The following is a 27,383-nucleotide window of genomic DNA, read 5'->3' on the forward strand; positions in this document are numbered from 1 at the left end:
TTCAATTGGATGAAATCATTGCCAAATTATTACTTGGGTCAAAGTTGAATGGCATGACACATGCATAAAGAAAGGGCTAATAAGATATGTTTGATTGTAACTAAGATCTTCTATCCACTTTACCAATTGCAAGTTATCAAGTGCATAAAAAATAAAACGATTGTGATTTGTAACGGCAGTTGAAAATTTTATTGTGGTTTCCCACAGTTCAAGAATATAAATTTGAGCAATTACAAAATACCCTTCTTGTTGTTTTACAAAGTCTTAACAATATTGCATAAAACCTTAGTCAAATCATGGGACTATAGAAAAGCAAGGGGGAGATAAGTGCATTTGTATTTCATCTTGATGACATAGTTTCAAGATCCTCTTGATTTAGCAAAGATGGCATGATTTGAAGTGGTTGGAAGGCAAAACCAGCTGCCTTGCATGCATCCTCCAAAAGGCTTGCTTGTGAAGAACCTTGAGGGCAGAACACGACGACAGCGCCTCCACTGCCTGTAAACTTTGATGCAGCACCTATTCGCCTAGCGATTTCAACCATCTCTATGTTCATAGCTCCAAGAGCTTCATCGCCAAACATTTCTCTGAGCAGAATACCAACTTGAATTAGCACTACTTAACACGTGCTAGCATGGATGTGTGCGTGCGTGTGTGTGTGTGTGAGTTGAAGCTTTCGTTTAGAAGCCTTACCTTCGCAAATCAAAGTTCTGGTTCATGAGGGCTGCGAGTTTAGCGTAGTCCTTTTCAATCAACGCTGTCCTTCCTTCTAATGCAATATTTGCAACCTTCTCCATCGATGATATAATGAACTCATCACCATTTAACCACCTTTGTCTGACTGTACTATGCATCTGTTGTATAATAATAATAATAATAATCATATGCACTTCGTCACCATATATGATTGAGATATTCTACATACGACTTAAATGTCACACGCACATAGAGATTAAACACAGGAAATATAAGTGATTGATCAGATGTATTCGAGAAACTGAGTCAAATTTATACTCCTATGTGTTCTTCTCAACAGCAGATGAAACCTTTACATGCAAAACTTGCTTCTGAGTTTTTACTACTTTGGATGAGAGACCGAGAACAGAAAGGCATCCGATGATAAGATTATTACCTTTCCAGAGTCGCTTGGGTTCTCTGCATAGATGAGGTAGAGCGGTGGCAGAAGATCCAGATCCATGGGCATATAGTTTCCATGTCCTAAATCCTCCATGAGTTTCTTGTCAAAATCCTAATCCTCCCCGAAACCAAATTTTACAAGAAAATACATTAAGGGATGGATGAAGATAATTCCACTCCAAGGATAATAGGAAACATCAGTTAAAATGCATACCATGTAGACGAGGCCTCCATAGACCTGGGCTACCCTGTCCTGAAGTCCAGCAACGATACCGAGTTCTTTCTCTGCATTAAGGATAAGGTTTGGCCGGACTTCAACTTTTATTAGATGCCTGACTTTGTAGAAGTCAAGAAGGCAGCTAAGAGCAGCACATACAATAGCACTAGAACCAGAAAGCCCAGTCTAATACAATTCAAAAGAAAAAATATAGCTGAGCGCAGGAGTATAAAAAATAATAAACAATGGCATACGTAAACGTAATATTAGTGTTAAACTAAACTACAGCTAAGATCGTGCATTTCTTGGAATATACAGCAAGCAAACAATGGTTTGGTTACAGGAGAAATAAGAACAGAGGAAGTTGATTACTGAATTCAATAATATATTGTATTAGAACTGTTGAGCTCTTTGGTAAAGCAACGAACATAAAGAAAATTATTGCTGCGCTTTAAGACAACACAATTTTGTTAGACCATCTCACGGGGTCAAAATCCGTAAGATGGTACTTATATCCAGATCAAAACCTTCATCTGAACATATTATGCCACATAAAAGAGCCCCCTAAATTAAAACATGTCACCAGTTCCACATTTAGAAATGAAACGGAGAATGTGAGGAGGTTAAACCTTAAATGAGCTTAAACTCGTGCTGATTAAGAACCTGCTACATCGTGACTTTTGACCTCGGTGCCTCTTATGTTCCAAGATTGCATGATATCCTAAATCCTATATCTTCCATACTGCCTACTGAATCTCCTGAGCCAAAAGCGAGAGTTTGAATTTAAACATAGTATTTTATGTCATTTCTAGATTAACTAGGAAGTGGCGAAAGCTCAATATTCTGCTCATATCGTCTTCAGATGCCATGAAGAGCAAGAGCATACCAATCACATAAAGCACGATGAACCATAGATCAAGACATCCAAATCACATTGTACAATTCCTAGAGACTGGATCACAACAAGTACGAACAGGGAAGATCATAAGCAATACCTGGCGAGGTATGTTGGTATCATAAGACAACTTAAAATTCCCCTCACGTAAACTAATTTTGTTTTCCTTGCAATGGTTGTGAAAGATTTTACAGATCGCCATGAGCAGACGTACCCCTCCATAGTAACCATCGGTCTGGAGCCGATTAACCTACACAAACAGAAACACACAGCAGCCCCTCTAAAAATCATCCCCCTTTCAAACAAAGTTCGACAAAACAATTATCCATCAATACAATACACAAGGAAAGTTACAGCATTGAATCAAAATCTATCATTTGCAAGATCCCAATTATAGGTAACCACAATTAGATTATATTCTCTCTCAATTTATCTCATTTCCAACAAATCATCCAGATCTACATCACAAATAATATTCAACCGAGAAAAAAAGAATTTCAAGATAATCAACATCAGCCCATAACATCATTCACATCCAGCTAAAATTCAATCACCAAGATTAAAACCACAAGCAGAAAATTCTAACTAAAGATGGTACAATTTCAATAAACCCCAACACCCAAACTCAATCCAAACACACACATTCCCAGATAAAAGCCAAAAACATAAGAAAAGGAAGAATAGAAAAGAACCAAGTGAGTGAGAGAGTCGAATTGAACTAGATCATGGGCGGGGTGAGGAAGGATCATCAAATTATCGGAAGGCTGGAGCTTGACAGAAGCCCAGAAGTTTCCAAGGCTGAATGATATCGTGCGCCCGTAGTAGACGTCGCTGGGATTGCCCAACAAACCCACCCGAGCATACGCTCTGTGCTCGATCACTGCATTTTCATCAGTCGCCATTTTTATCAACCTCAATTTCCCAACTCTGGCTCTGCAGCTGCTGCCTATTTATACATGTGCTCGAGTTTCACACACAAATACACACATTTAGTGTGTTTGACTCTTTGTTGGATAATCATCTATATTTGAACGTGTACGCTACATGAAGTCTTTTCTATTTCATCCCTACATACTAACTTAGGACTCTCAAAATTGACAAAAATAAACATATTAATATACTATAAAACTTTGTGTCTAATTGATAAGTCCACATTCGAGTTATTTATAGGGCTTAATGTGTGTAATTCTTTTTCTTTCTTTTTTTTTTTCTGAAAAAATGTGTGCAATTCTATAAAACTGATTAAATATATAAGTGGGGAAATGTGTCAATAATTAAAATATTCGTAGCCAATTTTTCAATTTTATCCATCACTTTTGTATCACTTGGCCAATTACACTCTAAACTCTCTTATTTATATTCTCTGTCCATTAAAATTATGATATTTTTAATATTCGAGTGTTTGTTAAACAGTACTCCCTCCGTCCGCCAAAAGTGGACCACTTTGGCTAGGCACGAGATTTAATAAAATTGGTGATAATTTTGATGTAGTGGAGAAAGGGTCTCACCACTTTATGAGATGTGTGGTTGAGATTGAATTTGGGGTGATTTTTTTGTAAATAAAGAGTGTTTGTAAGGATAAAAGATTAAAGTGGATGGTGGGACCATTTCTATAAAAGGAAAGTGGTATACTCTTTGCGGACGTCCGATATAGTAAAAGTGGTCCACTTTTAGCGGACGGAGGGAGTATATGATAAGTACTTTATTTTTAGGATATAATTCTATATTTTATCTTTACCTTTTTACCCTTTTAAGTATAATTTATTTATAAAAAAATCTACACATAATCTATACTTAATTCAACATCAACCACTCATTTTCACATAATGATAATATCATTTACCTGGTACATAAAATTCAACAAATATTACCATAATTTTCATAGACGGATGGAGTATTTACTAATCCATGTTCAAAATGGTAGGAAGGAAAGTTGTTACTATTTGATAGCAAAAGCCCCCTTTCACCGATAGATATAAATGGCTTTTGGTGTATATTTAATTTTGGAATTCCTTTCGTATTTATTACTATTACTTTCTCCGTTTACAAAAATTAAAGTGTAAATTACATGATACGAATTTTAATAAATAGTTAAAATATGTGTATAAAGTATAAAAGGAGGCCCATCAAAATTAGCATGTTGAATATTTTGAAAATATTGAACATGAATGAGATTTAAAACACAAAAGGTGATTTATGAAAAAAAATTACTAGTACAATTTTTGTGAATGGATGAAAATATAAATAATAGTACTACAATTTTTATAGACGGCTGGAGTATTATTTTACATAATTTCGTGTAATTCTCTACCTAATATAACATCATATGCCTAAATTGGCTGAATTTGATTAAAAGAATTCAATGAAACTTGTTTGCCGATCTTAGCTGTTTATTTGTTGGTGTTGATTTCTCATTTTTGTTGCTTGATTGAATAGAAGATTGAGATATATTCTTATATTGTTGCCACTAATATTTCGTACCACCAATATTAGAGTGAATTTATAATTATTAGTCAGTGCTCTTTCCACAACAATGGTACCAGAGCTTTGCTTAGACATTTAAGTTTCGTTCCAGAAGATTTCTTGCACATCAATTCCAATGTGCTAAAAAAAAGAAAAAAGAAAAAAAAAAAAAAAAAGAAGAAGCAACATCTGTGTATTTCCTTTGTAGGCCAAGAAACATTAATATAGGCTATATAGCTATTAGCTAATTTTGATACCTAAAGATACATTCCATTAGAGAGCTTGTTTGAAGGTCATAGTCAATAATTACACATTATGGGCAGATAGCATGTAGCAAACCATAATTAATTAATTAATCATAAACAACCAGAATTTTTGTGTCATCTGTGAATCAGAAGTCAACTGATGAGCCATTCATTATTATTATTATTATTGCAAATTTTGATTTTTTTTAAGCTGCACTTAACTTGTGACTGATTTTTTACTTTATTTTTATGAATCAATCATCACCATCTTAGGATAAAATCATGAATAATGAACAAACAAGTTGGATTCAAGATCACAATCGCTAAACCACATATGGGTTATCTAAGCATCGGGCCGAAGATGTCCGATGCATTTGGGCCAAATAAGCCCGACATGTTTCTATGATATTTAAAGGTAATTCTATTCACAGTCCCCATTTTACTCCCTATAACCCCTTATATAAAATAATATTAAAAAATATATACAGATTTACTATTTTGACCTACAAATTTATTTTTGCAGCTAACGTGTATAGCCCCCACAGAAACTCATCCCTTTCTTCCTAAATATCTAACATGTATAGCCTCAATTTGCAGAAGTGCAGAACCTCCTCACCTTCTTTCCAAATCTACCATAGCCGTTTCTTTCTATTCCGGCGAAGGTCGCCGCTGCTTCAACCACCACCATCGGCGCCTCTCCTTCTCTCCTTCTAACCTCTTTCTCGCGATCCAGAACACACACACACAAAGAGACACCGACCCACCCTTGTTCCTAAATCCTCCGCCGATGCCCCCTTTATATTTCCGACAAACAGCAGTGGCAGGGGCGCCGACGCCGCCGTCAGCCTCCTCCCTCGTCTCTAGTTCCCTGACTCACGTCTCTCATATCTATTTGAAACTTTCGATCCCTAAATCTACCACCGCCTCCTCCCTCGATTTCCGGCGACCGCCTCTTCCCTCGATTTTCGGCGACCGATTCCGCCTTCAATTTCAATGAAGGCATCGCCTTTGCCCTCTCACGGTCCGAACAACAATAATGGCGAGCAAAACTGCCATGGGTGCTATCAGCCAATAGCAATGGCCAAAACGGAGGAACATCGTTTGCAATATGTATAAATTTTGTCTATGTAGTCATAGCTCATACACCAACAAATGAGTCTCTCAAAAATAAATTTTCTTGAATCTGCTTCTCTCTCTAATTATACAATTACGAGCAAGAGTGAGATAAAATAGGTAAAAGGAAGCCGACTGGCCGCTGCCATTCTTCCACCACTGAAGAAAAGATTGCTTGTAGCTCTGTTTGTTATTCAAATTGAGAATCCTAATCTGGTAAAGCCAATGAACTTGTAATTTTTTGATGCAGATGCAGAACTGTATAATCTCTAATTTTTTTATGCACATATGCTTCTCTCTCTATATTCGTTGTTATTTAATAGAACTGTAATAGAACTCCATATACAAAAAAATAAATTTTATAGTTTGCTGATAAAATGAAGCAAAATGTGAGGAACATGAAGCTAACTAGCTTCGAAAACCTGTCTCTTATATAGGAATTGAATCTCATCTCTGAGTTGTCTCCTAATTATATTTTCGCAAAACTACTATCTGCATATTAGATTCCACTACAAAATAAATTATATTTAATTTGAGGTATATAAATTAAGGATAAAATTGTAATTTTATAATTATTTTTTATTATTATTTTATATGAGTGGCTATATGGAGTAAAAAGGGGGCTGTGAATAGAATCACCCCATTTAAAAATATATATGATCCACGGGTTGGAAATTCACACTTGAAAGGTTTTAAATACTTATGAGATAAATATTCTAATTTATTTACGTACAAATATATCTATATTTTCTTGCGCATCAAAATCACATTATTTTAAATTTTTAATATCAATGTAGAAAATATATTTTTAATGTAATTTAAAAAATTCAGAATATTTACTTTTTTTTAGACGCGGAATATTTACTTTGGACATTCCACACTAGAATTTCAAGCCCAAAAATTATAGGTCCATGTCATATTACAACTAGTGCCCAAAGGTCCGATTATTTTTGAAATATTTTAAAGGGCGAAGCATTTTTATAATCGATCCAAAATTTAGACTATAAACTATAGTTAACCTAGTATTCAAATACAATATCTTAAATTATCGCCATTTTTTAAATTTTATCTCAAACCATCAACTTTGATCAATTATTACAAAAACTACATCAACTTTGTCCACAACAATTTTTCAAGTACTTGAAAGTTGAGTAGGATCGCTCTAAATTTAAAACAAGAAATTACATGTGTAAAGGTGAACATTTTATTAATGTCATATAAGTTCAAAATATTACTTCATTAGTCCCTTAAATAATTTTAATTTTCTTTTTTAGTCCGTCCCAAAAAAAATATTATTTGCTATTTTGAACAGTACGTACCATAATTAATTTCCCATTTATCATACTTTTAACCTTTTCATAACTCTCAAATACCCTATTCAACCTTATTTTTCACATTTATATATTTGTGTTTTAAAACATGTGTCCCTCCCTCCTAAAAAGTTACTTCCTCTATTCACTCTAAAATGCTCATTTTTCTTTTTGGGACGTCCCACTAGAATATGCCCGTTTTCCATTTTGAGTAAAAAAATGTATTTAATTGGTGTGGATCACACCACTTTCATCTTAACAAGTAAGTTTATTAATATCTGTACTCAAAAGAAGTGAGCCTATTAAAGTGAGATGGAAGAAATATCTTTATTCTTAAAAAAAATAACAACATTTTGAGTCTATTTTTTTTTTAATAAAATTGACAATTTCAACTCGTATGGCAAAAAAATAAATACATATATATTTTCGCATCAAATTTTATTCAGCTTTTAAGTACAATAAATTTATTCAAACATAAATTTGCATAATTCATATTTTAAATATGAATCAATCGAAATTCATACTCCTTCTCTCCCCTCTCTCTTGACTTAGTTCTTTTTGGTACAATTATTAAGAAAAATAACATAAAATACGATAATATTACAGTGTAAAATATATGAATTTATATTTAATATAGCAAAAATTTATTTATTAAAAAAAAATACGTGGAATGGTTCAAAAAGAAAACTGGCACAAGTGAATTGTCACAGCGAAGTATTCCAGAATAAAAAAAAGTGGTAGTTTGGGCCTAAAAAAATGTTGCAGTTTATAATATACGACCATTTAAGGATTGTGGCAGCGGCTGCTCACCGTGTGGGGAGGACGGAGACCGTACTGATGGGCGAACTCCATGCTTTGTTGCTTGGCATTGGATTTTGTTTGGAGAATGAGCTTGGTCCGCTGCTGGTCTTCACCGACTCCCTTCTTGCTGTGCACGTGCTTCATGAGGATCGAGGAGGAACTGACTCTCTTTGCGACGACCTTTTTGAGGCGTTTGCTCATGCGAAACACCACATTGTCCTTGATTTTTGCCATGCCCGGAGATAAGCTAATCGGGCGGCACATTGTTTGGCGAACTTTGCCGCTTCTTCTTCTGGTGTAATGATCTGGAAGTCAAGCTTTCCTGCTTGGCTCACAGATATTGCTTCGCGTGATTTAATATAGTTTCTCGTTCTACCTCAAAAAAAAAAAAATATACGACCATTTTATCAAAAAGTTGTACTACTACTCTCAAATCTCGATTCATAAATATCTGACACACGCCACTAATTTCATTTATTTTTCATACAATAATGTCATTGGTTTCAAAAAAAAAAAAAAAATACAATAATGTCATTATCTTATCTTATTTCACTATAAGTGATACTCAAATCAAACTCTTCAATCTCGGGGACATGGATATTTAATACTATAATCTCATACATCATAATATCCTTTTTTCTGAGGTAACTCATACGTCATAATATCTGTATAGATCAAATATGTGCAAATATTTTCTAATAAACTCGGAGACTTTATTTTTGATGGATTTATATTTATTACAAAAAGAAGAAGAAGAAGAAGGTGATGGTGATGGTGTTTAGGATTGGGACAAAATTGTAAAATTGTTAGAACAACGTACCATGCGGTCATCCGCATATTTTTGCTTCAACTTTCCAAAATCATCCAATGTTATACCTATCTGTAATAACTATATGGGATTATTATGGATATTCAATCATGGATAATTCTTGTTTTTGAGTAAACATAGGAAGTCGAAAGATTTTCCTCTGCATATTTGTTTTCCCCTTCTTTCCCTCTCTCTTTCCCTCTCTGAAAAAACTGCAACAACCCTCATGAGAGAGAAAGACGAGAAGAAGAAGACGAGCAGTTTCAGAATATTTTGAAAAAGGCCAAACACAAATAATACGCCAATTGAATCTTGGGAGAAATTAAAAACCAGCCCTTTTTTCGTCTACGAAAATGGGGTGTTTTTAAGAACAAGAAGAGTTCGCTTCAATTCCCCCAAATTTTGTGTGTTTTTCAGTAGTTTCTTCAATTATGTGATCTGGATTTTTTGTTTTGATGTGTAATTCTTCACGGAGAGGAAGAGGGATTAGAGAGAGAAAGGAAAGCTGTATGAACATTGAGAGAGAGAAAGCTTGCGCCCGGATGATTTCTGATGGTTATTATACTTCCAAAAAAAGTGATGAGATATGCGAAGATGATTGTGACGAGGTATGCTACCTTTTCCGTTATACAATCCCTTTCAATTTGCTAATTCGATTTTTGTGCATAAATTCTTTCTCTCTTCAATGATAACAAAAGCTGCAATTTAATGTTATTTTTGAATTTGAATTCTTCGCTTAATTTATTGATTTTTTTTGTGAGTTTGTTTGCAAATTTCTGGCGTATCTATTGGAGAATCATATGTAGTCTAGGTTTTCTGCATTGATGCATTGCCTTTTGAGGGGTATTCTATTTAGTTTATTGCAGAGAAATTCTCTATTGGTGATCCTCATTATGGTTGGTATTTATATATGCATGTGTGTGTGTTTCATTGCATTCGAGTTGAGGAAGGTGAAAGGGTAGAAGCTGTTGATTTGTTAGTATCTTTCACCTTGAAAATTGCTTGAATTTTGGCTCTTTATTGTATATGATCATGATGAACATTTTTGTGATTCATACATAAGGCCAAAAAAATCCCCAAAATTAGTAAAAACTTTGGTGCTGATAGTATTGAGGTTATGAATGATCTAGTATTCTGATATTGGGATTGAATTGATCTTAGGCACAACTTGTTTTTATATGCAGCAAGCTTCCCCATCATTTGTAACCATGTCGAGACTCCGTTGCTTCCTCCACGGTGTAGATTTCAGAGTAGTTTTCTTCTTCCTCCTCATTGCCCCGGCAGGGGTCTTCACCATATATTGCCACGGCCAGAAACTCACCTACTTCCTCCGGCCCCTATGGGAGTCTCCCCCGAAGCCCTTCATCCCTCTAACTCACTACTACAATCAAAATGTGTCGATGACCACTCTCTGCAAGCTCCACGGTTGGGGCATCCGTGAGTTCCCGAGGCGTGTGTATGATGCAGTCTTGTTCAGCAACGAGGTTGACATGCTTACCATCCGATGGAAGGAGCTATACCCTTACATCACGCAGTATGTGTTGCTTGAGTCGAATTCTACATTCACCGGCCTACCAAAACCTCACAACTTTGCCATACACCGGGACCAGTTCAAATTCATTGAGCCTAGATTGACTTATGGTGAGATTGGTGGGAGGTTCCGGAGAGGTGAGAACCCGTTTGTTGAGGAAGCATACCAGAGGCTAGCCCTTGATCAGCTTCTGAGGGTTGCAGGGATAGAGGACGATGATCTGCTGATAATGTCCGATGTTGATGAGATTCCTAGTGGGCACACGATTGATCTCCTTAGGTGGTGTGACGATATTCCTCCGATTCTTCACCTTCAGCTCCGGAACTACCTGTACTCGTTTGAGTTTCAGCAGCACCAGCTCAGTTGGAGAGCTTCTGTCCATAGATACCAGAAGGGGAGGACTAAATACGCTCACTACCGGCAGACTGACTACCTACTCTCGGACTCGGGCTGGCATTGTAGCTTCTGCTTCCGATACCTGAGCGATTTCATCTTCAAGATGAAGGCCTACAGCCACAGCGACCGGGTGAGGTTCACCCGATTCTTGAACCCTAAAAGGATTCAGGAAGTGATCTGCAAGGGGGGTGATCTGTATGACATGCTGCCCGAAGAGTACACTTTTAGGGATATAATCGGGACAATGGGGCCGATCCCTCACTCTCTGTCGGCCGTCAATCTCCCCTCCTATCTGTTGGAGAATGCGGACAAGTACAAGTACCTTCTGCCCGGACACTGCTTGAGAGAGCGCAGATGAGGCCGGTGGATTGAGACGAGGCACACATGTTTTGGGGACGAGCGGGAATACTGTATACAAGATCCCTCCTAGAGAAGAAGCTTGTTCCATTTTGATGTGAAGAGAGCTTCAATGGTGATGATGATTTGATTACTGACCACCTAGTGTTTTGGCCCTGCTCTGTTTTCTGCCTTTCATGGCTTTGGTGCTGTATAGGAACCGCCATCATTGCTCAGGGCAGAGGCTTCTCCATAATTTTGGGTTTTTTTTTGTTTTTGATTTTTGTTTCCTTTTTATGAAATATTCACTCTTCTATGAAAGGCTATTTATTTTTGTATTCTTATAGCTTGTACTTTCTTGATTTAGGACTAATGAAATTTTAGCACTGATGTTTTACTACGGGATTCTCTCTGTTTTTTGTGGTAACTCTGTTTCTTGCTTCTCCTTCCAAATTTGGTCATGTGTTGCAATGAGGATATGTTTAAGCTCTTTTAGTGAAATTCGTTAATTAAACGAGTCAAGTTTGAGCTTGGCACTATTCGACCGGTTAGCCCGTGAGTAAATAAGTCAAATTTGAGCTTGGTACTACTCGACCAATTAACTTGAGTATGTTTAAGCTCTTTCAGTGAAATTCGTTAATTAAATGAGTCAAGTTTGAGCTTGGCACTATTCGACCGGTTAGCTCGTGAGTAAATGAGTCAAGTTTGAGCTTGGTACTACTCGATCAATTAACTCGTGAGTAAGTTGGTTATGTAAACTAGTTTTAAAATGTGAAAAGTGTATAATACATATGTTAAATTTCTAGTTAACATTTTTTTTTATTACTATTAGAAATTGGGGATTGATAGACTGTTCAGTTGGATAGATACGAATTTAGTAAATAATTCTTATGTTTTTTTTTTTTTTTTTTTTCGTTTTCATAATTACGTATGTTATTTCTTACCAGTCTTGCAATAGGTTGTTCGAATTGGAGGATATAATCAGATATTTAGTTTCAAGACAATGCCATGAGTTTTGATCTTCTCATATGACAAAATTAATCCATGTGACAAAAACAATTTCAGATAATTATGAAACATATTAATCTCAAATAGTCTCAGATTAATTTCATCTAGAGCAATGAAATAGGCAAATAAAGAAGCAAAATATGAGAATTAATATCTTGTATTTTGTATTGGTCAATGACTCTTGTCTGCATCTGGTGTTGGCCTCAACTGTTTTTGTGGAGTGATGTTAATTTTCTGCACCGCCCCCGGCCATATTGATGCTGATTTATTCGCCTATCAAATCCCACCAACTGTTTTTTTTTTTCAGTTATTTTTTTTTATGTTGATTGCATCATATTTTAATTTCTTGTTTGTTAATTTAGAAAACAATATCATGAAAATAAAGAAGTAGAAAGCTACATAGTTGGTTTGATGAGTACGTTATTAAAAACAAAGTATTGGCATGTGGATGGTGGGGGTTGCAAAGACCTGCCACACGCATCTCATCTGGTGGAGAACACGAATATTAGAATATCCCATTATTATTGTCTTATTCTGTCTCGTTTTCTAATTTGCTTCCTTCGACTTACATACTTTGTCATTTTTATTTTATTTAAAAAGGGATAGTTAATATATATATATATATATATATATTTGATAAATTAAATAAAAAAAATTTAATTGACATCCCAAATCTATAATGACATGTTCTAAATCCGACATTGACAACAAACTTATCTGCTTCGTTATGAATTTCAAACTTTTTTTTTTGATGAAATTACATTATAAATAATACAAACCACACACACCCCACCTAGTGGTTATTGTGGCCGAGAGTATTCGAACCTGTGACCTCTTGGACAACAGCCAACCACCCCAACCACTAGGCCATCCCAAAGAGACTAACAAGGTAAAATGGTGTAGCTAAGTTTTGAACCCATGCCCTTCAAAGTAGAAAATGAAGCACCGATTGATACCACTACACCACCATACAACTTTATGAATTTCAAACTTCCTTCTCAATCTGGTTGTCATGCATCTCATTAACGATTTGGAGGTAAAAATTCGTCACGTGCAAAATTAGAAAGAATACAAAGTTTGAGTATTTATAGGCAGATTTTAAAGTTGAGGTGCAAAACCAGAAAATACAAAAAGTTTGGGTATTTATAGGCTAATACCCCTTATATTTATTACTTAATCATAGTTTGGCATGATGTTCTAATGATAATTAGTATAGTTTTGATACTTCGATTCAATAAACAAAATTTATAATCAAAATCGAAGAATTTTAATATATTAATTGTTCCAATGGTAATTACTAATTAACATCTTTAATTTGTCAAAATTGGAGAAATGATGCATAAAGTTGTGTATTATATTATTCATTCACAATAAAGTGCACATTCTAAAAATGTGTTATCCTATATATAATTCATCACATCCTTAAGTAATTACATTGATTCAAATCTTTATTCGAAGGGTTAAATTATTTTTTATTTTAATATATATTAATGTGATCATATTCAAAACTTTTAATATATACTAATATATAAATTTAAAATAACATTTGTAGTAATGATATATAGAATTTTAGTAGGATTAATAAAAATAGAACTTAAACCCTCTCAAAAAAAAAAAAAAAAAACTAACACACTAGAAAATTAGTATAAAATAACTTAAAAATTCATCAATATATACTTATTTGGTGTGTTATAAAAACTTTAAGTCCAAATTGCAAACTAATTAGATGAATAGTTTTTAATGAAATAACCTTTATATTGATGACGTCAACAAAATGTGCTTCTTTTCTATTTAAACATCCAATAAATTGTTTTATTTGCAATACATATTTATTGTTTCATAAAGAATAGTAAGTAGAGGTCTGATCTACTTGAGTCAAAATCTTGGTCAACGAAACTAATAAAAGAAATTAGTGTGAGAGATGAGAATGATATCGTGAGTCAATATCTAATCTAAAACTTGACTAATTTCTAAGCCATTTCTGTAAAGCTCTCTATGAGTGGATTGGGCTGGTTTGATCTGGTCATGTAATTTAATAAGATTTAACTTTATTAATTATATTTTCGTAAAAGGATAACGAAAATTTGTATTCAAAAAAAGAATAAGTCTTGGATTCAAATAATAAATTATGTGATAAAATCTTTAGAATTATGATTGGAGTGGAATTCTTGTATGTTCATAATTATATTAATAATTAACTTTTTTTTAAAAAAGGATTACGATTATCCTTAAAATAAATTTAAAAATAGGAACATATTAGGCAAATCAAATTTTGTAAAAGAAGGTTCTTTTATAATAGGTATAAATTTATAAAAATTCCGGACCATTTCAAAATAAGCCATAGAATGTTGAGCCCTGCCCAATCTAATATAGAGACATTGAGCCAAACCAGCCCATACCATTTTAGACTTATTTGATTTGTAATGACCATGGACTTATTTGTAAATTCATTTTTGAAAAATGTTAGACGTAAACGCATAATAGATTAAGAGCTCGTTTGCTTGATAATATGAGATACGATTTGATATGTTTGATCGAAATGTCTTACATTATATAAATTTTCATATTATGTTTGATTACATGTATTAAATTATGTGCTTTATAAATAAATTGTAATGAGATAATGAAACTTTTGTAGTTTAATAGTAGTATATTAATTCATGGTAGGAGAGTGAAATTATGGTAGTTTAATTAATTAATTAATTAATGATATAAATAGAATTTGTACTACGTACCTCACCTAAAAAATGATATACAAAATTCCACAAATTTGTAGAATACATATTTATAAAGAACCTCATAATTTTAAGCAAACATGATATTAAATTATCATATAGCTATGCACCTGATCACTCGTAGCAAACAAATCGTAAAGCAACGACCAATACACCACAACACACCCTATGATGCATAATCAAGTTAAATATAAATATATAATAATAATATCATTATAATTTGGCGAACTTTTTTTTTTGCAGCAAAGTCGACATGAATGTACATACACAAGATGATAGCCAAGCATAAGACCAAGAGTTTGTACAGACAGTCAATAATATTACAAAGCCAAGGAAATAGTTTAGACAGATAATGCAACATTGTTTTACATACATTCTCACAGCTGATAGCAATGGGAGTTCAGCGACAAAACGAGACAGCATTCATACTTGTTTAATAACTAACATTCCATTCCATACTGCTCTTCAACCTCCACCAATCAACTCTGCTCAGATCTAATGCACATTGATACTAACCAAATCTCATCAACCTCGTTTTCGCGATCAACTCTTGCTATTGGTTAGTTTAATCTTCTTGCTCGCAAGAGAGAGGTTTGCAGTCATAAAAAATGGGATGCTTCGAGTCCTCTACAGTCGTTCCAACCAATCAAACACGCTGTCTTGAGAGGGGAACTGCAAATCCTGTGGTGTGGAACAAAAAGGACATTATATAGCCTATGAATTGTGAAGTAAAATGCATGATGTTGCAGAAGCAGAGAAAGGGCTTACGTTGAAATCTGGTGGAGTATCGAGCTCTAAGTTTTCAAGCTCCCCAAATCCACTGCAACCATTGGTGTCTCTCTCGTGCACACCATATATGTCACAGTTTACTTGGGTTGAGTTTGGTCTCGAATCACCAAATACATCATAAGATCCGATTATTTCGTGGCAGAATAGGGAGTCAGGTTGTCTTGAATCGACAGCTTCAGTGTTTGCACCTAAGCAAGGGATGAACTCATCATCTTTGAGATGCTGAGTTTGCTGCTCAACGAGAAAGAAATGAAAATGTGAGAAATATAGTAGTATGAAACTTGATGAATGAATAGACTCATCCAATAATATCAATGCAAGAGTAGCCAACTTTATCAATATAATTCCATTTTCACCTTTGTTCCAATTTTCTAATCCACAATGGATTAGTCTATATTATTTTTATCTATCTAAAGTTGCTGCCAACCTGCAGAAGTGACTCAAGGAAATAATCTTCCGAGACGCAATCAGAGTAGGGGGTTTGGTCCTGACGAGGAGGATCTGGAGTAGTCGTCTTAGGAGTCGTTGGGATTACGGGAACTGCCTTTACATCAACAGATTCTTCCATTACCATAGTAGGATTTTCATTCCTGTCCTTGTCAGTCTGATGAAAGATTTTCGAGACCACATACTCTCCTTCTTTCTCGTCTTCATCGCTCCCAAGATGGTACTGATGCATCACCCAATTGCATTTATCAGGCTTCGATCCCCTCTTGGACGTTTCATAAAGAACCATGATTTTTTTGAAACCTCTCTGGATTCCATTTTCCATCACTGGTTTGGTTTTGCCAGTCTTGTGCCAACGCACGCGTGTGTTCATTGGGCTCTCTTGATCCTGAACCCTACGGCGCTTCCTACTCCCACTAGCATATGCATTGGTTATCCTATAGAAGAAGTGCACACTGCTTCCATCTTTTTTGGCACCTGATAGCAAAGGGTTTCATCAATTGATCAGAACCTATGAACTCTCTAATCACGTGTCGATTCAAAATCTATCAAGGCACCAATAATCGGACCAAGTAACTATACTAAAGGAATAGCAGAGGACTCAACACATTAGACCATAAAATCTATGACTCAATCGTTAGCATAGAACGAATGAAAAGTGAAGTGCAAGCCATAAAAACCATTTGATTAGTCTGATATTCTTAAAGTTTGTACTCAACAAGAGATGTGTATGGTTTCCCATTACTAAGATGCAAAAGATTACTGTTTTCTCGTTGCTGCTTGTGTTTATAGATATGAAGAATAATGCATTGCACTCTTCACCCAGTCTATGAAGCAAAATTGTACATTTGGGGCATGAATTCATCACATTTGAGGATAAATCAGCCAAGAACATTATCAAAAGAGTTATTAGGCCTAAGCTCACCAGGAAGATTTTCTGGATGATTGCAACAAATACCTCCTTCATCTTTCAATGTTGGGATGAACTCATCTATGAACAAGTGGGGCTCCGATGTCCCCACGCCTCGTTTTGCAGCTAAATGATTTAATAGCTCCACATCAGATGGATCAAATTTTACACCAGCAGGAAGGCCAGGCCATTCATGAGAAACCTGAAAGAAGTCATAAAACTTAAATTTCATTAGTATAAAGCCAAGTAGAAGCAACATAAACTCCACAACATGCTTGAAAACAAGATTGACATCGCACGATCAAATTGGATTAAAAGAAACAATGCACAATGTCTTGATGAATGGAGAATGAAGCTCTTACATCACTGTTGTCTATTAGATGGTGGCAGTTGGGGCATCGCCTATTCGCCCCACAATCTTTGATCTGACAAGCAGCAGGGAGACCAGCATTGATCACCTTCTTCGCGAGCCCTCGACTATCAATAAGCCACGACCTGCATTACCAACATTGTCAACAAACTCAGCTTCAGCACCATAGAAAAATGAGGTATAACTCTGCACTATCACACCTCCTACAAATTACAGCCAGACGATCAAAAACTAAAGTAACCCTTTGTCTATTCTGATTAGGTAACAAACTTGCAAACATGAAAGAGAGAATCTCTGTCAAGATTCATTCTCCTTATTCAGAAGATCAAAAACACCAACATTATTCTTAATGCACCTCATTTTAATCATATCCAAAACGTCTTTATCCGAAATAAATGTTCCTTTTTTTCACTAATATGCACACAAGAAACAGAAAACATCATCGGAGCAGTAATGTCTTCCATAACCCAGAAAATGAATGAACATCAGAAGAAATCAAAGCCCTCTCCATTTGAAACAGAGAAAAAATGGGGAGAAAAAAAGCTCGAGCCCACATGAAAAAAAAAATCCCTTTTCCTCAAAAAAACTAATCCCTCAACACCATATTCACTGAGCTCGAAAGCTTAAACTAGAAACATAGCAATAACAACCCAAAAATACCATCTTGATTAAACACACACACAGACACACAGTATTTTTGGCCTTCTCATAGAATCTGAAGCAGACCCAGGAAAAAGTTGAGACTTAGATGAACATTCTGTTGGTTCCGAGATTTAATTTTTACCTATCCATTCAAGAATTTTTTGAGATAGTAACAGCATAAAATCATCCGATATTAAATCAAAATTCGCATCCCGTTATACCTAGCCATGGATAAGAAAAAACCGGGATCAAATATTTCTTAGATGAGTAAATGCATTCTCATTTGAAGTTGCGAAGAGAGTGTCGGATGCTTTCCCCCTTTTCTACACTCGGTTAAGTAAGCGAGTGTAGTGTAATGAGCGGGAAAACCCATATCACAAATAGGCCCTACCGTTGACAGAATCAAACTTGGTGCCCAAGCTAGTCATGAAATTTGATGTCAGTTGGAAAGTCGATATTACCCTTGCCATTGTGTTTTAGAGGGCCAGTTTGGCTGGAAATTGCATTTGGCTGGCGAGGGTAGGATGGGTAATTCGTTGGTTATTCTATCATGGAATATAGCATATTGGGCAGTAAATCTAAGGGTGGATTTATTGGAAGCCCAACTATGTTATCTGCTTATAGAAATAAAACTTGTAATGGAAGTTTCCAGATATCTGCTGACTTGATGACTTCTCAACAATATGCTCTCCAACTATGTTGGAAAATGTAATTTTATCCGCAATTTTTCTCCCATAATCCTCATTTATTTAACATAAAAATATTACTACTATCATTCCATTAGAATTTTTGTTTAACAAATAAAATAAAGGGGCAAATTCATATATAGCAATACTTGATAAGTTTGTATGTTTATGATTCCATTCGTATAATAAAGTTCAATTGTGTTTAAAGCACATGTCACTTTGAATTGAGAGTCCATTTTATTTTTTATTACAATATGTATAAAATAACTACAAAGCATATATTATTATGTTACTGGATGTAAAAATTATTTTATTATCTAAAAAAAATGCTACTATTACCTATTACCACATTAAAAGATTATAGTGTAACGATAGAGAAAGATTCCATTAATTGATAGAATTTTTGTCTAATTCCACGCCGGTCATGAATAGATTTAATTTGCCTATTAAATAATGAGTTAAACCATCATTGAATGTTCTCACTATCTTGCTTCTAGAGTTTGTGGAGCATGCATGTAGCTCTTAGATATTAATTTAGATGTGTATCGAGTTATGATTCTATATATACTTGCATGTACATTATGTCAGCACACAATGAATTCAACATAAGGATAATAATCGAGTATTATAGTACATGTCCCAATACATGCTATTAATTAGTATTTATACTCATATCTACGTGAGTACGAATATACTACATTCTCATACCATCAATACCATCAATACCATCATGTATATGCATTTGTCACCCCCTAATCCAACTACCAAATTGTTGGGACTATAAATTACATTTTTTATTAAAAAAAAATCGACTAGGAATTTAACTTATTTTCTGTTGTATCTAATAAGACTATCTAATTTTATTAATCTTCACACCAACCAAAATAAATATCGGGGAGTGCTCTATATACCATATAGTATTAGTTGAGGCTAGCTCTTTAGACACAAGTTATATGCAAAGATAATTAATTTGTACAATCTTTTTCAAGAAGAAAAGGATAAATCACATGAAAATAATACCTAATTAAGGACTCGATCGATGGGTCTATCATGTGACAATTATTAAGGCCGTTTTCAATAAGTTGGATATGTTCCTCCACTTTGCCAATATCCTAGCTAGATAGAGGATAGTCAAATTTTTGTTTTACAAAGTAACATCATTTTCTTCATTTGCGACTTGCAATAATTAAATTCATACTTGGCATTAGAGGTCACGACATGCTTCTCCTATGTCGGAACTAGTACATTTCTCAAAACATGATTCCCACTCTATTGGAATCATTATCTATATACTTGTATGCTTGTAATTAATAAACCTAACAACATATACTGCCATTATACTATTTTAGCCCTTTTTCAAGTTCAAGTACTACTACATGTGGGTATATATATGGAGTTTCATTCTATAACATTAATCGTCGTCTCGCCTAGCACCGCCCAAAACGAAACGTCATCTTCATCCTTTCAATTATATGGATTTGATCGAGTGTTATTTACTCAACAAATTTTCAAAAATGGCACCAAATTAAAATTTCAAGATTCTAAATTTTCTCTACGTACCGTGAAGAAAAATTTATAGATATTTAAAGTTTTGGGAAAAATATATATAGCCACTTTTGATTAAAAAAAAAAGGTGATTTTAATATTAAAAAAAATACTAAGAATTTTGTAACCACTTTTAATTATATAACCAATAATATATATAGCATATTTTGACTTATCAACCGTATATGAATCAATCTTGTACAAGTCAATGATGTTCTATATTGGTCAACTGTGTACATATGAGTCAATTGTGTAATGTGTAATTCAATCACGCATTGTGTTTAAAGGTTGGAATCATTTATGGGGTACCCTAAACACTCACTAATACTAATATTTATTGCTAATTAAATAGTTTACAGATTGTGGAGATGAGAGTTGAAAGGGTGGTGGGAGACAAAGAAACTACCACTAATCACTCAAATCTCCAAAATAATATGAATGAGTTATGCTACCAAATCAAAGGATATTATTAAAGATTGAAGATTTGATATGGATGACGCAAAGAAAGTTCGCTATACATTATTTATTTTTCTTATTTTGGCCTTATACCAATTCACAAAGCGACCGCGACAAACTCGACTCAAATTAGAATCCAAACTTGAAACCTCAACCTCAAATATGAAAGAGAGGTTTTATAAATCTAGATCAAGAAAATGTTGATTACAATAACATAGTGAAGAAGTAGTAGTATACATTGATAGGAAAATAAGCAGCAGCGATTGTCGCTGCATGTTTATTGGGTAACTGAGTTTTGTTCTACCATATCAATGGAGTCAAAGGCCTTTGGATGCACCTTATTTTACACCTACAATACATCACAGCAACCCAAACTCCATAATTTACACACACAGTCACAGTTAAAAGGTTTTTATCCTGCTTAAATTTTCCACTTTTTAGGAGGAAAAGCTATCTAGATATTATTAGTAGCAGTGATTAAAGCAGAAGAAAAACCCTCTTGGCTTGCTTTCCATGGGCGTCTTTGGGGTGTCGCAGTTGTCGTCTCTCTTGGCCATCAACGAGCTGGTGCCCGGAGACTCCGGATGGAAGACGGCATTCTCCGAGGTGAAGATCCGCGGTGGGATAGCATGCTCGGGAGGTGAGATCATGGATAGATAGTGCAGGAGCATGTGTATTATCTGAGTGAAGTTGGGCCGGTCGTTCGGATCCTCCTTCCAACACGAAGTCACGGTTAAGGCCAAATCCTGTGGAAGTTCTTCGGCACTTGGCCTTGCGTTCTGACAAGAAAAACCTAGAGTTTCAGTCGCTTTCACATACGAATCAACCACATTTAGGTTCGTTATCATGAAAAGGTTAGAGGATGAATGTAACTAAGGGGAGACATTTACTTGGATGATAGATTAGATTGACAACACACAAGATTGAGTATTTGAAGGATTGCATGATTAAACACACCTCAAAATTTGCTCAGTCCGTCAAAGTATGTGGTGAATTAGCCTATATGATTTCTATGGTTGATTGCCAATTAATTCACAAACTTCCATTCATTTTGTAATTTTAACACGACCTTTAAAAAGTTGCAATAATATTCCACCTTTCAGTTTGTAGCAGAACTGACGCCACCAATTTTTTTCAGGTCACCAGGGACTTGACATGTCGGGCGTAATACTAACCGAATCGAAAATAAAGAGGCCTTGCAGCTAGGCAGCGACTCCAGTGAGACACGCCACGTCAACTTTCCGGTAACTAGAAAATTTTGGGGGTGTAAATTTTGCAACAAATTAAAAGGTGGTAACGTAATTACAACATTTCAAGGGTCATGTTAAAATTGCAAAATGAGTGAAAATTCGTACATTAATAGGCAATTGACATTTATTCTTCTTTTTGGTTGGACAAACAGAAATTTTAAATATCGTGTGCAGGTGGACTCAAACCTGAGACCTAAGGTCTTAGTTCTCAGACATTAATCACTCTACTATTAGGCCAACAAATGCACACACAATTGACCCTTAGTTCTATCTAAGTCATCACCCAATGTAAACACCTGGTGAGGCCATCAACGAGAGATAGGAGTTACCTTGAACGCAGCAGCATAGGCTGCCTGCAGATTCGACATGCCTTCAAACGGCAACTTGTTATGTATGAGCTCCCACAACACAATGGCAAAACTGTATGCGTCCACCTTGTGGTTATAGTGCTTCTTTTCTCCCTGTCTAAGTGTCACCGTACTATAAAGCTACAACAAGAGCAACAGGAAAGCAACAAAAGGTACTCTTTGAGTGCTGACACAAAGAAGTCGCAGAAAAACAATCGAAAATCGGAAGAAGAAAAGGCATTGGGTAGTACCTCTGGCGCCATCCAGCGATAGGTTCCAGTCTCAGCAGTCATCATCTCTGTCAACGACTCTTCTCGTGCCAAACCAAAATCCGCAAGTTTGATGGTTTTGTGGTCTGCTGTCAAGAGCAAGTTCTCTGGAGGAAAAACAAAACCAAGGCAAATCAATCAAGTTTGTCAACTAAATAACAATATTCACTATGTCCAATGTGTATCTCAATATAATACACAGAGTCATTGAGATTTCTCTTACGTACAATTTTTGGATACTCATCACAAGACCATAGAATGATAGAACATGAATATACACTCTACCATCCTCTAATCAGCAATTAAGTTAAACTGTTCATATTGGATGTGGTTAAAACATCCCTCATCATTAGCAAGAATCTACACTTTCAATAGAATAGTATGCTTTCAATTTGGTAGGCATAGCAATGGAGACTGATTTAAAATCAACCAGTCATCAGAAATAAACAAAAGGGTACCCGAAAAGTAATCGAACATGTGTCCCACAATTATGTAATTTAAAGAACAGAATAGAAACAAAGCAGACTTCAGTTTTCTCTCGAAAGTTGGAACCTATATGCGACAACGGATCTGTCTAAGCGGCTGCTACATAAAACACAATATTGTTAACAACTATGCAATGCAACTAGAGAAGCCGGCAGATTCCCTACAAGAGAAAGTTTAGATTCGAACATCTAGCATGGTTGATATCATGAATAGAGAGAGCTGAGTTCGAATATCAACATAACAAGCCTAATAGCTCAAAGGAAACTACCGAATTATCATTACCAGGCTTCAAGTCCCGGTGTATGATTCCATGAGAATGCAAGCATTCCATTGCACGAGCTATGTCAAGGGCAAACCCAATAGCAACCCGCATATCAAGACACCTTGGCCGTAGGTTTAGCAAATACTTCCTCAACGTCCCACCAAGTAGAAGCTCGGTTACCACGACCATAACAGGCTCCTTACAAGCTCCAATGAACTGTAGAGAGAAAGGTGAAGCCAATAAGCCATAGCCAACAACTCCCCCACCATTAACATTGCAACAATTTCAGAACTACATATACATACACAAATCGAAGACAAAATTCAAAAGGGGCGAAAGACAACCTTAACTAAGTTCTTGTGCTGGACTTTCGACAGCATTGCAACTTCTCTATCGAATCTGCCCTCTCTCTTTGCAATCTCATCAGGTGTCTCTCCTCTATGCACAATTTTGATAGCAACATTCTTGTTTTTGTACCTGAGAGATTGATTGTGAGCAAATAGGTGAGATCAAATTGAAAAGACCATAGAAACAACAGCTATGAGTCTAAGTGACTGAAAAAAGAAAGGGTCGAATTGATACCTAAATCGAACAAAAAGAGCTTTATAAAAAAAGAGGAGAAAGAAAAGAAATCAAACAACACAGATAAAAATGAGGAAAATGGTGAGAGTAGAGATCATGATTCAGACAAAAAAGTGATAAAGTCAACTTACTTTCCCTCGTAGACTTTGGCGTGGGCGCCTTCTCCAATCTTCGGGCCAACAAATAGAAGCTTCGGATCGACCACCCATTTGGGGTCCAAACTAAATTCTGTTCCTCCATAATACCCATTCCCAGATCCCATCACTCTCCCTCTCTCTCTCTCTCTCTCTAGATGAGCACAGGCATTTATTCAAAACATAACCAAGATCAAAACTTTACAAATTCCACATCAAAGAAATTCTCCTCAGCTAGGTACGCAGAATGACAACTCTCTCTAGTCAAGAGAAACAGAGGAACACCGGGAATAGAGAATGGCAAGCCGACAGCTTCATATTGTTTCTGAACAGAGCAAATCAATTGTTATTAGAAAACAATAGAAGCAAGTACAGAAAAAGTGAAGATTCCGAAGCAAGAGATAAAGTGGGGGAGAGTTGATAGAAGGTTTTCTCACCGCGTACTAGTAGTAGTAGTACCCTCTTTGTTGAGTTTATTTTGCTCTACTCTTTTGATCTGCGGAGATAAAGCCGCGCAAGGAATTGGGTCTGTCGACAAAACAAACAGTGGGGCTGGGGCTCCCCTCCCCTCTCTTCAATTTTTAATGTTGATTTGTCTTTTTTTTAATATTAAAACTCAAATAATATAAGCGATGAGGGAGACAGTGAAGGATAGAAGCGGAAGTGTAGAAGATGCCCCGTTGAAATAAGTAAGAGTATATTCTTTTTGGGTTTATTTTTTTAGTATTTCATAAATGTTCACTTAATGAGTTAAAAATGGGGAATTATTTAAACTTCACATGCAAATGGATAGTCACATTGGCGACAACCCCACTCAACAACTCATGAGGATCCCACCAATTTCTGTTCCTAGATTTACTCTTTTGTTGGGGTTGGATGCATAAACAATCATAATGTTTATACCGATTTTTAGTATAAATTCCCAACTTAATAATGCAGTTCTATTTCGAGAAGCCAAAGATTGTGGCGGTTGTTAACGTCCGTGAACGTGTGATTTTTCACTATCAACTTTTACGTCAAATTATTTTATTGCTCGTGTCCAATCATTCAATTAAAGATATAGTAGAAAAACTCATTACAAGATTTATACAGTGTATGTGTATGTGTTTTTTAAAATATCTTTATTGGATTAGAAAAGTCACTCACAAATGTATATGTGTGATGATTTATCTGGGCAATTTCAAGGTGCATCGGATCAAAAAATATGGGGACACAGTTAAAAAGATCTTATTATTAACTATACTTTTAATTAAATGATTGAATATCATAAAATAAAGTAATTGAACTGAGAAGTTGATAGTATAAAAATGTATGCTAGATGGTTTTGTCGAATCTTGGACGAAAGCGTTGGAAATGGTTTTATTACCATTCTGAAAATAATTATTTTATTAAATATTTTTAAAATAATTATTGGATGTTAATTTATGTCGTGAGTAGATGAGCGTGGTATACTTTAAGTCTCAAAACACAAGCTCGTGCGTGATGTTGACTTGAAGAAGCAACAACAGTTCGAATCAAATTATGTCTTTACATATCATCTATTCAATTCTTCATCCGAATTCAATTATTTCACCTTTGGAGAAAAATCGCTGAAACCGAGAGCATTACTGAAACAAAATTTTTCTTGCGGGTATAGATTCTATCTCGATTCGACTATCGATTTTTTTGTTTACATCTCTATAATTCAATTTCTTGTTGTCTTGTTATTTTTAATTATTCTAATTTTGTAGTCTAGTTTTCCGCAATTTATTTTCCTATTTATTTGTAAAAGTTTGAACGTATACCGCGCGCGTGCTTATAGCAAGTGCACCACTAATTCATCGATTCACCAAGTGTGCACTTATATCTTTATGGCACATATGAATTACTACTGAGGAAGTATGGAGGAAATCTACATCGCCAAGCTAGATTTAGGGCTCTTTATTTTACATGGTCGGTAAAACAATGCGATTGAGAATTTTTATCTTTAGAATTAGGATTCAATCTCACTTTTTCATCAAAATATAAATAAAGTTAATTTAATGATAAAAATTATCAAGAATCTTGAGATATCTCAAAATTTCAATTTATTTTAATAAATAAATAAATAAATTTTATTATTTTTTTATTTAAAATAATCTTCTAAAGTAAACGTCGTCACAGTCTAAAGTCTAGGTATATTAAGAAGGGAACTACAAAAATGTAAATGGTGAGTGAAAATAGAAGTACTGGATGGTGGTGCAGCGCATAATCAAGATGGCGATGACACAAAGCAAAGGCACAATTATAATAGATGGTGTCGGAAATTTGGTTTTTATAAATTTTAGTTTATTGTCAAAATTTACTCTGATTTTAATTTTAGGCGAATTTAAATATTAAAAATGACGTATTTCATATTTTTTCAGGAAACAAGAGCGCTTCCCCCCAATTAATAGATAAATAATTTGACTTACCTAAAGAAATTAGTATGTGCGTGGGTTATTTTTGTATTTCTTCAAATAATAAATTTGCTTTAAATTTTTTTAAACAAATGCTTCATATTTAAAATTTTACCATTTAAAGATATTCTTAGTGACATTTGAAGGTTTCTTTTAACTAGGTTCATGACTTTTGAAGTTTGGATTTTTTATAACTAAGTCAGATAATTAAATTGATCGACAAATATAGCGTTTGATACTTGGACCGATTTACCCAAGATTTACTTAGATTCTTTATATAGGTAAATGTTATCAAATTATTTCATCTAATGACTTAGTAAAACAAGGTAAGTTGACTTGATCTCGTAATTAATAGACTATTTTGACTTGCTTTATTAGCTCTTTTAACTTGTTTAATTGGGGATTGGTCTACCGATGTAGAGTCTTTACATTTTATCCCATTCAACAATCTATCCGGATTCAAAACTAAGCTATCCTACGGAGATTAGCTATCTATCTTAACTCTAAATTAATCTAATTGACTTCATTTCATTACTTACTAGTGTATAACCCGTCGAAATTCGACGGGACTTTAAATTATGATTTAAATTATTTGTGTTATTTTTATATAATTCCTTCGTCTCAGTAGAATAGTCTTGTTTCTTTCCAACACATAAATTAAAAAACTTGTTTTTTGAGTGTAAAAGTGTGTAAAGGTGTATAAGGCCACAGTGTTTATAGTGTAAAATCATTACAAAAAATAAAAACATGACTATTTTAGCGGGATATCCCGAAAAGGAAAACATGACTATTAGAG

The 27,383-nt window shown here is 34.8% G+C and overlaps 4 protein-coding genes across 5 annotated transcripts; 1 reads left to right on the forward strand and 3 right to left on the reverse strand.

Annotated features, from left to right (window-relative positions):
• Positions 1-163: 163 nt before the first annotated feature.
• LOC131008711 (glucuronokinase 1-like) lies at positions 164-3,387 on the reverse strand. Its single transcript, XM_057935725.1, has 6 exons — positions 2,942-3,387; positions 2,350-2,499; positions 1,352-1,540; positions 1,133-1,249; positions 694-854; positions 164-587 (listed from the first exon to the last, which is right to left on the reverse strand). Exons 1-6 carry the CDS (start codon positions 3,149-3,151, stop codon positions 341-343), a joined length of 1,074 nt encoding a protein of 357 aa, XP_057791708.1. The 5' UTR covers positions 3,152-3,387; the 3' UTR covers positions 164-340.
• Positions 3,388-8,768: 5,381 nt separating this feature from the next.
• LOC131008704 (uncharacterized) lies at positions 8,769-11,652 on the forward strand. The gene is made up of 2 exons (XM_057935716.1): positions 8,769-9,597; positions 10,174-11,652. Exons 1-2 carry the CDS (start codon positions 9,445-9,447, stop codon positions 11,272-11,274), a joined length of 1,254 nt encoding a protein of 417 aa, XP_057791699.1. The 5' UTR covers positions 8,769-9,444; the 3' UTR covers positions 11,275-11,652.
• A 3,555-nt stretch (positions 11,653-15,207) lies between these two features.
• Positions 15,208-18,491, reverse strand: LOC131008709 (SUPPRESSOR OF GAMMA RESPONSE 1-like). 2 transcript variants are annotated; one of them, XM_057935722.1, is made up of 6 exons: positions 18,375-18,491; positions 17,504-17,636; positions 17,157-17,343; positions 16,212-16,708; positions 15,764-16,015; positions 15,208-15,676 (listed from the first exon to the last, which is right to left on the reverse strand). In XM_057935722.1, the coding sequence occupies exons 1-6, from the start codon at positions 18,380-18,382 to the stop codon at positions 15,623-15,625; spliced, it is 1,131 nt and encodes a 376-aa protein (XP_057791705.1). In that variant the 5' UTR covers positions 18,383-18,491; the 3' UTR covers positions 15,208-15,622. The 2 variants fall into 2 exon arrangements, with proteins under 2 accessions (XP_057791705.1, XP_057791704.1); XM_057935721.1 differs by having other exon boundaries at positions 18,296-18,469.
• Positions 18,492-21,078: 2,587 nt separating this feature from the next.
• LOC131008712 (serine/threonine-protein kinase STY13-like) lies at positions 21,079-24,843 on the reverse strand. The gene is made up of 7 exons (XM_057935726.1): positions 24,608-24,843; positions 24,168-24,495; positions 23,799-23,931; positions 23,475-23,670; positions 22,689-22,813; positions 22,420-22,578; positions 21,079-21,619 (listed from the first exon to the last, which is right to left on the reverse strand). Exons 2-7 carry the CDS (start codon positions 24,296-24,298, stop codon positions 21,305-21,307), a joined length of 1,059 nt encoding a protein of 352 aa, XP_057791709.1. The 5' UTR covers positions 24,299-24,495; positions 24,608-24,843; the 3' UTR covers positions 21,079-21,304.
• Between the last annotated feature and the right edge of the window lie 2,540 nt (positions 24,844-27,383).

Source organism: Salvia miltiorrhiza, chromosome 2, assembly GCF_028751815.1.
Source record: "Salvia miltiorrhiza cultivar Shanhuang (shh) chromosome 2, IMPLAD_Smil_shh, whole genome shotgun sequence".
Classification (NCBI taxonomy): domain Eukaryota; kingdom Viridiplantae; phylum Streptophyta; class Magnoliopsida; order Lamiales; family Lamiaceae; genus Salvia; species Salvia miltiorrhiza.

What these genes read in the sequence shown, in the direction of transcription:
- LOC131008711 (XM_057935725.1), bottom strand. Translation starts at nt 3,151, where the DNA reads ATGGCGACTGATGAAAATGCAGTGATCGAGCACAGAGCGTATGCTCGG. An exon ending in ATACCAACATACCTCGCCAG is followed by an intron (nt 1,541 to 2,349) that starts GTATTGCTTATG and finishes GAATTGTATTAG; the next exon opens with ACTGGGCTTTCTGGTTCTAG. An exon ending in ACCCAAGCGACTCTGGAAAG is followed by an intron (nt 855 to 1,132) that starts GTAATAATCTTA and finishes ATTATACAACAG; the next exon opens with ATGCATAGTACAGTCAGACA.
- LOC131008704 (XM_057935716.1), top strand. Translation starts at nt 9,445, where the DNA reads ATGTGTAATTCTTCACGGAGAGGAAGAGGGATTAGAGAGAGAAAGGAA. An exon ending in GCGAAGATGATTGTGACGAG is followed by an intron (nt 9,598 to 10,173) that starts GTATGCTACCTT and finishes TTTTATATGCAG; the next exon opens with CAAGCTTCCCCATCATTTGT.
- LOC131008709 (XM_057935722.1), bottom strand. An exon ending in ATCTAATAGACAACAGTGAT is followed by an intron (nt 17,344 to 17,503) that starts GTAAGAGCTTCA and finishes GACTTCTTTCAG; the next exon opens with GTTTCTCATGAATGGCCTGG. An exon ending in ATACTCCACCAGATTTCAAC is followed by an intron (nt 15,677 to 15,763) that starts GTAAGCCCTTTC and finishes TCCACACCACAG; the next exon opens with GATTTGCAGTTCCCCTCTCA.
- LOC131008712 (XM_057935726.1), bottom strand. Translation starts at nt 24,298, where the DNA reads ATGGGATCTGGGAATGGGTATTATGGAGGAACAGAATTTAGTTTGGAC. An exon ending in AGCACAAGAACTTAGTTAAG is followed by an intron (nt 23,671 to 23,798) that starts GTTGTCTTTCGC and finishes TTCTCTCTACAG; the next exon opens with TTCATTGGAGCTTGTAAGGA. An exon ending in CCTATGCTGCTGCGTTCAAG is followed by an intron (nt 21,620 to 22,419) that starts GTAACTCCTATC and finishes TTTTCTTGTCAG; the next exon opens with AACGCAAGGCCAAGTGCCGA.